This window comes from Guillardia theta (assembly GCF_000315625.1).
Source record: "Guillardia theta CCMP2712 unplaced genomic scaffold GUITHscaffold_19, whole genome shotgun sequence".
NCBI lineage: Eukaryota > Cryptophyceae > Pyrenomonadales > Geminigeraceae > Guillardia > Guillardia theta.
The window spans coordinates 588,237-596,880 of NW_005434655.1; the positions used below are offsets into that span (position 1 = coordinate 588,237).

The 8,644-nt window shown below is 53.3% G+C and overlaps 4 protein-coding genes across 4 annotated transcripts; 2 read left to right on the top strand and 2 right to left on the bottom strand.

The window, feature by feature from the left end:
- Window positions 1–44: 44 nt before the first annotated feature.
- Window positions 45–1,315, bottom strand: GUITHDRAFT_136290 (hypothetical protein; the record flags this gene model as incomplete). The annotated part of the gene is made up of 5 exons (XM_005836049.1): window positions 45–229; window positions 447–495; window positions 550–686; window positions 734–791; window positions 1,157–1,315. The coding sequence occupies 5 exons, from the start codon at window positions 1,313–1,315 to the stop codon at window positions 45–47; spliced, it is 588 nt and encodes a 195-aa protein (XP_005836106.1).
- Window positions 1,316–2,897: 1,582 nt separating this feature from the next.
- GUITHDRAFT_162251 (hypothetical protein) lies at window positions 2,898–3,639 on the top strand (the record flags this gene model as incomplete). Its single annotated transcript, XM_005836050.1, has 4 exons — window positions 2,898–3,180; window positions 3,236–3,413; window positions 3,468–3,538; window positions 3,593–3,639. Coding segments are annotated over exons 1-4 (567 nt in total), but the record flags the coding sequence as incomplete, so codon positions are not given.
- Window positions 3,640–4,761: 1,122 nt separating this feature from the next.
- Window positions 4,762–6,224, bottom strand: GUITHDRAFT_136292 (hypothetical protein; the record flags this gene model as incomplete). Its single annotated transcript, XM_005836051.1, has 5 exons — window positions 4,762–4,824; window positions 4,881–4,970; window positions 5,020–5,081; window positions 5,128–5,189; window positions 5,296–6,224. 5 exons carry the CDS (start codon window positions 6,222–6,224, stop codon window positions 4,762–4,764), a joined length of 1,206 nt encoding a protein of 401 aa, XP_005836108.1.
- A 390-nt stretch (window positions 6,225–6,614) lies between these two features.
- On the top strand, window positions 6,615–8,644 carry GUITHDRAFT_162252 (hypothetical protein; the record flags this gene model as incomplete). Its single annotated transcript, XM_005836052.1, has 8 exons — window positions 6,615–6,779; window positions 6,830–7,027; window positions 7,070–7,372; window positions 7,419–7,718; window positions 7,769–7,869; window positions 7,929–8,023; window positions 8,073–8,179; window positions 8,324–8,644. The coding sequence occupies 8 exons, from the start codon at window positions 6,615–6,617 to the stop codon at window positions 8,642–8,644; spliced, it is 1,590 nt and encodes a 529-aa protein (XP_005836109.1).

The window sequence follows — 8,644 nt, forward strand, 5'->3', positions numbered from 1 at the left end:
TACCCCCCTCCGCCCTCCTCCCCACCCCCTTCCCCTTCCCCTTCCTACCCTTCCCCTTCCTCAAATGTTCCATCCATCCTCTTTCTCTCCGACCCACCCTCCCCTTCCCCCCTCCCGTCCTCGACATCGCCGACGATCCCATTGCCCCTCCTCTTCTCTCTGTATACCAGAGCGTCCTCAGAGGCAGTGAGGATGAACGAACTGTCGTCAGTGAAGGCGATCGAAGTGACTGCATCGATGTCAGTCGACACTCTTTCTGCTCCTCTCATGTTGACTGCTGTCAAATTCTTCCGCAATGATGCCCTCTCCGCTCTGCCCTGCCCTGCCCTGCCCTGCCCTGCCCTGCCCTGCCCTGCCCTGCCCTGCCCTGCCCTTCTTTCTCTCCCTCGTCTCGCCACTGTCTTCAGTTCGTCTCCTTTCCTCTTCCTCTCTCAAAGCAGTTTCACCTGATCTGTAATGAGCCTCCCACGTTCGAATCAGAGCTCCTCCGCACACCTGTAAACTTCCTTCACAACTCTCCTCCTCCTCCTCCCTTGTCTCCCATCCCACCATTCCCCTCTCCCCACCCTGTTCTCTCCCTTCCTCCCCTTCTTCCCCCTCTTCCTCGTCCTCTGCACAGCATGAAATAAAACTTTCCTCCCACAAGTAAACTCTTCCAGTCTCGGCTCCAGCGAGAATGTAGCTTCCTGCTGCACATCAGGTACCCGTGAAAAGATAAAAGAACGCTCCTCACCGTCGGCATTGGCTGCGATCGAGCAAACCTTCTCGGGAAGAGACATCTTCGCGTGCGGCTGCAGAATCGGAAGGAGCAGAGGGGGCAGGAGTGGGAGGGAGGAATGGAAATCAGTGCCAGCGGCCAACTAAGAAAGAGACAGAACACAAGTGATAGAGGAGAAAGTTGTAGAGAAGGAGGACTGGAAGAAACAATGGAGCGAAACTTCTAGCAGGAGGAGGAAGAAGGAGAAAGGAGGAGAAAGGAGGAGACACTTAAGGTAATAAGAGGCTTCCAGGTGAAGAGACCAAACTGACGAGCAATGAGACAGGAAATGCAACAAGAGGATCAGGACGAGAAGGGAGCAGGACGAGGAGAGCAGCAGCATCAGCAGCAGCAGCAGCAGCAGCAGCAAGCAGCAGCAAGCAGGCAGGAAAAGAATACCTGGTCCTTTCTCCAGTTGAAGACATGCAACGTTGGTTTGTTTGCAAGGGGCACAGCAAAGAAATCCCTTCCCACAGTAGCTACCGCATCCTTGGAAGCAGGAGACGCTGGACGATAGGACACGATCGTCGTTGCCGTGATAAGCTCCCACATGTTCATGGTAGAATCATCCCCTCCTCCACTCAGCACAACCTCCTGCAGTGCTGGTAACGGCATCCTCCTTGGACCTTGCCGGCCTCTACCAGCCAAGGGATAGGATCCTTGTGGAGGGCAGGAGGGAGGGGGGAGGGGGGGCTAGGATGGAGTTCCAACTTGATGTTTCTTGTCTTCTTTGGGCAGATGACTCTCAATGTTCCGTTGTTACCTTGCTACTGGTTTGTGATCTAGTCGACGTGAAAATTCTGCTGATTTTGCGGATTCTTCCTGAAGAGCAAATTCAGCAGATTTTTCATATTTCCTCGTCCTCGTCCTCGTCCTCCTCGTCCTCGTCCTTCTCCTCGTGCTCCTCGTGCTCCCCCCCCCCCCCCCCTCCTCCTCCTCAGCTTCGATTAAGTCTAGTCCATCCCTTCATGCTCCTTTCCTCTTTCGCTCCTCTCCTCCCTCCCTTCATCCTTCAGACATTTTCCCACTGCATCCATTCGCACGTGAAAATCGATGAGCGGGGATGAGGGCTATACCTCTACTCGAAGACTCCGGGACTCTCGCCGCCGCCGGCGCCCCGGCGCCGAGCCGCCCTCCGAGGCTCGGCCGCCCGGCGGCCCGGCTCGGAGCCCCGGAGGCCGAGTCTTATAGCAAGTTCGGAACTGATGATCAGGCATTTACTCAAAATTAGTAGGGTTTACTAAAGTTAAGTCATCATGGCAGATAGCCGCGGCCTGAACTTGGAATGAGACTCGGAGGCTCCGACGCATCAGTGTAGTACCGGCCGGGCATCACTCCGACTGGCAGGCTGTGACCGCCGCCGACCATGACTGCACCCACGATGATGCGGCAGCGAAGGACAGGGAGGCCTTGGGCTGACGAAAGATCCTGGTGAACCGGATGCGTCACGTTTGCAAGTCGGATCAGAACCTGGTTTCGGATCAGAACCCCGCGCCGGGCCCGGCGCCGGGCCCGGGCCGGTGGCCGGGCTACACGGTGTTACTGCTAGTACACGCCGCCGACCGGGAGTCTTTCAAAGCATCGGAAGCCGGGCGGGCCTGGAAGTTTCCGCCCAACTACCCCCATTTGAAGACCCTTACCCCACCAATTTGTTCCCTGATCATTATCACCCTACAATAGTTAGTCAAATATACCCGTCTAGTAACAGATTAGAGTACCCCTACCCGTCAATAATATAGATCTGTTACAGGCCACCCCACCTCCAATTTCCCTAATTACGGCGTCGATTACCCCCACCCCACATCAAAATCTTTGCACCCCCTCATTCTCTCGTTTGAATCACCACCCCACCCGTACACACATCCCTGACCCACCCTTACCTTGTGAAAAAGTTTGTACCCCACTTTTGAACATATAAAATACCCTCACTGATACCTCCACCCACCCGTGTCATCCATTTAGGACCCTACCATAGTTGGCCCTACCCCCGTTTATCAAATGAAACCCTACCCCCAAGTCCCAACAGATATGTACCCCAACCCATATCTCACCATTTCTACCTCCTCCATGCGGTGGCAGCAGGCGCAGCCTATGGCGGAGGCTACGAGGACTGTGAGGTTAACAGAGAGCCCTGAGTTCGCAATCTGAACATGAGCAACATGGTTGTTTCATCCACCGCCATCCTCGCAAGAAGACTTCCCACCTACGATAACAGCAAGAAGAATGACAGTCAGGGGAAGCACAAGCATCGCAAGCAACATGGCACTTCGCATCCAGTTCTGCTCGATGTCGTGGATGAGGAGAGGATGCAGGGCAAGGAGTGGGAATGGGAAAAATCTGGGGAATATGGCAGGAGAGCGATGCAGTGCGGCGAAAATCTGTCGAAAACACTGCATTTTTTTGGAATCTCCAATCCACTTGACGTGAGTTTATGTTTGACAAAGTTCCGATGATGATATGACGTTTGGCATCGGACAGATCATCTGGAGCCATGCAACAAACAGTTCTGCCAAGCTTGAAAGGGCTCTCAGCAAAGGAAGCAGCGTCATGTTCCTTGAAGCCGATGTTAACTGGGGTAGCTGCGGATCTTTGAAGGACATAGCAGTCATGGCGCATCCGCCGAGCAGAACGTCTGATTTGACCTTCCAGGAATTTTGTAATCCATTTGGAATTCTTTTGTTTTCCCTTTGAGATGACTCAGCATGCTCAGGTCTACGAGTTGTGGAGCACAATCGAGTTTGTCCCCACAATGCTCGGGTCGGGGTCAAGTTCGACTTCAAGGTTCGTTTCCCTCCTTTTCGCGAGCGCTTCTGGCCTGATGCGGCACCCGACCAGGATCCGAGATGCATAGTTCCTTGTTTAACGTTCCTTAGAGAGCTCGCTGGAAGCAACGAGAGCATTGGGTTTCCAGTGAGTGCTTCCTCTCCCTCCAGTTCAACAGGTTGATGATTGAACCCTCCAAGGTATTCTTAAACGCCGATGTCTGGATGGGCCCAGGAGGGAAAGTGCCGCAGATCCAGCCATCAGGTGAATCCTCTGGCAAGAGGATGCAAGGTCTCTGACACAGCTGGCTAGAGTTCTTCGCAGCTTGTTTTGACATCTACCCCGCCGGCACTCTCAGCCCGGTGAGTAGCTGGGGCAGTCGATCCTTATCAGTGACGAGGACGAAGGGCTGGACCTGCTGGCTGAAGTTTCAAGGGCCGAGTGATGCGGTGAGCCCAAGACTCCTCCTGCTCTCTGGCTCCATCTCATCAGCTCCTGTAGGCCTCCAGGCTCCTGGACCCCATGGTACTCCAAGGATACGAGTTGGACCACATCGACGATGCCCTCCGCACTCTACCTCGGGGCGTCGGGCATGTTACGTTCCCTGTGCACTGCACCATGGCGCGAGTAGGGCACGATGCGATCATCAAGCTGCTAGAGGTTGTCGGTGAAAGGGTGCGCACAGGGGTTGCTGAGCTGGTGCCGCAGGCTGATGAGAGGTTCACACTGACCGTATGGGGCGAAGCGATGGCAGGAGATGATGAGTGGATGTTCAAGACGCCAGAGCTGCAAGGTAGGGGAAGCAAATGCTGCGAAGCTGTGCAGTCGCCGAAGCTCACGCGCCTCAGGTCGGATTTTCCGGGATTGTGCGAAACCAGGAATCTTATCCTACGGCTTGACTTTGGCTCCTCTCTTGTTTCAGAGGGCGACGAGGTAGCGTGCAGTAGAGGCTCTCGTGGGTGCTGAGAGGATGGCAGGTCGCTGGCTCTTACGGCCTTCGGAGGGGCGTTCGGGCTGAAGACCCTGTCAGGGTAGGAGCAAGGCTGTTCGAGGAAGGCTCGGGTGACTCTTGTTCAGGAAAGCAGTCACAGACACCCAGCAAGTCAACGAGGAGAACGAACGCCCAGATGGTACCGATATGCTGAGGAGCGAGTGAGAGAACTCGGCGAGTCGTTTTGTAAATATGTCAATAGACACAAGATCTTGCAGCTACTTTTTGTACGCGAGGTTGAATTGAATGGCTAAGGAGTCGGGATGGTAGTCAGCTGGATTCCTGGTATAGACGCTACTGAGATAGTAGCTTTCTGCATCGCACTGCAAGGTTTCAGCTGACAGGAGGGATACCAGAGGCAACATCCACCTGGATCCCCATGGCGCGAAGATACTCGACGATGACGGGAGTTGGGAGCATGACTTCCGCAAGGTCGTTGATCGACTCTCCTGCCAGAGCCTGGGAGGACCGAGGGTCAGGAGGACCGCCAGAAAGAAGTAACGATCACCTGTGCAGCATCGTTGACGGCCAGGTCGGAGACAAAGACAGTGAACGAGGACTCGCGATCCTCTGCTCGTTGTAGTGAGAGAGGAGGCGTGTCAAGCTGCTCCCGTACCTCTCCACGAGATCTCGTCCAGCATTCCTGTGCCCCTCTCACCGATGCTGCAGATCCCGTACCTGCGACCACGGACCATGATTACTGCATCGATATCCTTCTTTCTCCTCCTCCTCCTCCTCCTCCTCCTCCTCCTCCTCCTCCTCCTCTTTATCCCCCTCTTCTCACCCTCTTGCGGTGTAACATCGCAAGAGCTCCTTCAGGCCCTCATACCACACTGCATAGTCCTGGATCGGGTCCTTCACCCGGTACTTGGCTGCTGAAAATTCACCTCCGAAGAATGAGGACTGTAAAAATCTTTTCCCAACGCTCTCAACGTATTGCTTCCTGCTCAAAGGACTCGCAAGCCTCGACCCAATCGTGTGGATCCTCGCATACAGAGCCAGGTTCGCCATCCTCTCATCCATCCAAAGGGCTTCCACAGTCCTCCGCTCATCCAACAGTGATCTTGCTTGCTGTCCGCCGTCAGGCATCCTGAAGAAGGAAGCAGCCTTTGAGGCAACCTCAGTTTCCTCTGAAGCCAAGGCATCTCCCGCAACCAGACGAAGATCCTCCACAGCTACCGCCCTGATCAAGTCCCCCAGATCTGAAACAAACGTGGGGTCCACAGAAGGCCTGATTGCCTTCCTCTCCTGAGGAAAGGTCTTCCTCCACATGGAGTCAAGCTGCAGCAGCTCCGACTCTCCGTAAATCTTCGTCATCGCCACAACCCCACCCCCTAGAATCAGACCGAGCAATGAGCGACGAGCGACAGCGAGGTCCTGAAGTTTGCCCTCCTTGTCGTCGTCGTCCTCTTCTTCTTGATCATCTTGATCTGACATCCTAGTCGGCATCGAGCATGATGATCTTCTGTGCTCGACGAGTGCTGATGCCCGGGGACCTCGCCGGTAGAACGATGAAGATACGGCGACGTGAGCAGTTTGCACACAAGGTCCTGGAACTGCCCACCCCATCCCGACATCGACCCAGCAGGATAGAAGAGACAGCATCAGGCAGGTAGAGACAAGTGCTGGCCTTGGTCCACCTCTCCTGCTCAACTCATCTCCTCGCTCCTCCAGCTTCCTCCTTGCTGCCCTCCTTCCCTGATCCTCCACCATCGCCCTTTACGTATTCCTTCCTGTCTCCCTCAACAGGGATCCTTCAACAGGGACGCCCTTTCTCTCAGTGTCGGGCCGCAGCTGACCGAAGGCCCGCCGGCCCCCGGGATCGTTCCGAATGAATTTCACTTAACTTTGATGAGTAAATATGAGCATACTGAAGGTTGCTATTCAAAGTTAAGTTAATTCTAGGGAGTGAAGTACCCCTCTTCTGTCGTGCACCGTACGGCCAACTGTACCACGGGTCCCGTTTCCTACAAGTACCCCTTCCGATACCACTCCACCACTCCCCTCCCGGAACTCCCGAACTACCCCCCACCCCACTGATTTGCACTCGGCCTCGGACCCTCGGAGTTGACAAGCGACCTCGCAGCGAAAAATCAGTCTACCATGCAGGAGGAGCGCATCATGCAGAGCCTGGAGAGGCTGGAGAAGCTGCATGGCAGTCTTGAGCGCCAGGATTCCATGACATCCTTCATGTTGGATGCTATCGACGTCCTCACCCTCTCGGTCTCAGCAGAAGCGAGCGAGCACGATGACTTACCCCAGTGCACGGTGCAGTACTTGCTGTTCTGGATCTTGTTGTTTGACTCGGTCTTGAACAGTGTGGCATAATTCTGTCTGGATGCTCGATAGGGTGCATCATGGATGGAAGTCCTGCCATGGAATGCGGCGCTGTGAGCGTCGGTGATGTGATTGTGAAGGTCGACGGGCAGGAAGTGAGCAGTCAAAACATCGAGGAAGCCATGAAGGGTTGCGACCTTCCAGGCTCTCTGGTATGGCTGACGGTCAGGAAACGAGATGTGAGTTTCTTGCTCCAGTTTCTTTCATCACAAGGGTTGCAGGGCCTGACTAATGATGCCTTGATGCATCGTGTGCGTGTGGGCGACATGTTTCAGCGAACAGTGATGGTACAAGCGCTCGCCCGCTTGCAGAAGGCAGCAGAGGAGGGAGACATGAAGGCAGTCTCGGCCACAGCTGCAGAAGTGCATCGATGTTGGCAGAAGAACAGTCAGGAAAGCTTGAGAAGTCAGGGAGAGCTGTTGGAAAACTTGCGCAAGGTTGGTCATGGCTTGAAGAACTGGCTTATCGATTGGAAGAAGGAGCTTGAGACCATGCGCCTGCAATGGAGAGACGCTTTCTATGAGGTACAGGCAGCAAGAGAATGTCTTCAACTGAGAGGTCCTTGCGCAGAATGGAGTCATGGCAAATGATCTGGTGCGGTTTGGGAACAAGGCGCTGGAGAAGTCAAAGCATGAGAGTGCTGAGAAGGCCGAGACAACAGAGAGAGTATTGAGCAACACTAAAGTACCTGATGTAGGATTCTTCAACGAGTCGCCAACAAACCAATCCCCTTCGATCTCTGTGGAGAATCCAAAGTTGTTCAACGAGTTGCCAACAAACCAATCACCTTCGATCTCTGTGGAGAATCCAAAGTTGTTCAACGAGTTGCCAACAAACCAATCACCTTCGATCTCTGTGGAGAATCCAAAGGTGTGTACTCACTAGTGCTTTTCTTGTCTAGATCGCTGATTTTTCATCAGCACGTACAGAAGACGACACCATCTGAGAGAAACAACGATTCATTACATAGCAATGAATCATCGAGGAAGATTTTCAATGACGACAAGAAAATCGGAGCGAGGTGCCTTGTGGAGAACGATACTTTCTTCGTGCTAACAATTTCAAACCGACTTGGTACAGAGCAAGGGAAAAACGGGAAAAACGACAAATTTCCGACCCGCTGACACAATTCGAAGAGGCGAATGCCAACTTGATGGAAAGTGTTCTTGAAAACGGTATGGTGTTTCCTTCTTGTGTTGCAGTAGGGTGATGATTGAAATTCAGAAATCCTGGGAGTGATCTTGGCAGCGGATATTGATATTTTTACAGAAAGAGCAAAAGTTGTAGACATCATGCCTGGAAGTTTGATATCCAACCAACGACAACTCTGTGTAAGTCAAAACGTGGGTTGAAATGCGAGCGAAAGGTCTGGTGTTAGATAAAACCATAGACTTTTCTGCGTGGAGGAACAGGTAGAAAACAGGACTTGAGATCTGTGAGAGGTTTCTGCTTTCCTTATCTTACAAGTTTGAAAGGTCGGAGATCTGATTGTAAGCATTGACGGGGAAAAGATCATCAGCGTGGATCATGCCGAATACTGCCTAAAGCAAGTTCTAGGCTCCAGGAAGAAAGCGATCTTAGACATTGACCGGAAAGGAGTGTTTCACCAGGTCGACATAGATGCGCGGGGACATAATTCTAAGCATGCGATTCTTCTGCCTGATAAGGAGGATGAGCAGTGGGAAGCCGATGCTGGATCGTATGACCATTCTCCATCAGAAAAATCTTCCGAATTCATGAGCAAGAAACAACTTCTGGAAGTATTCAAAAGCAAGGAGTACTTGCTAGAGGGATGA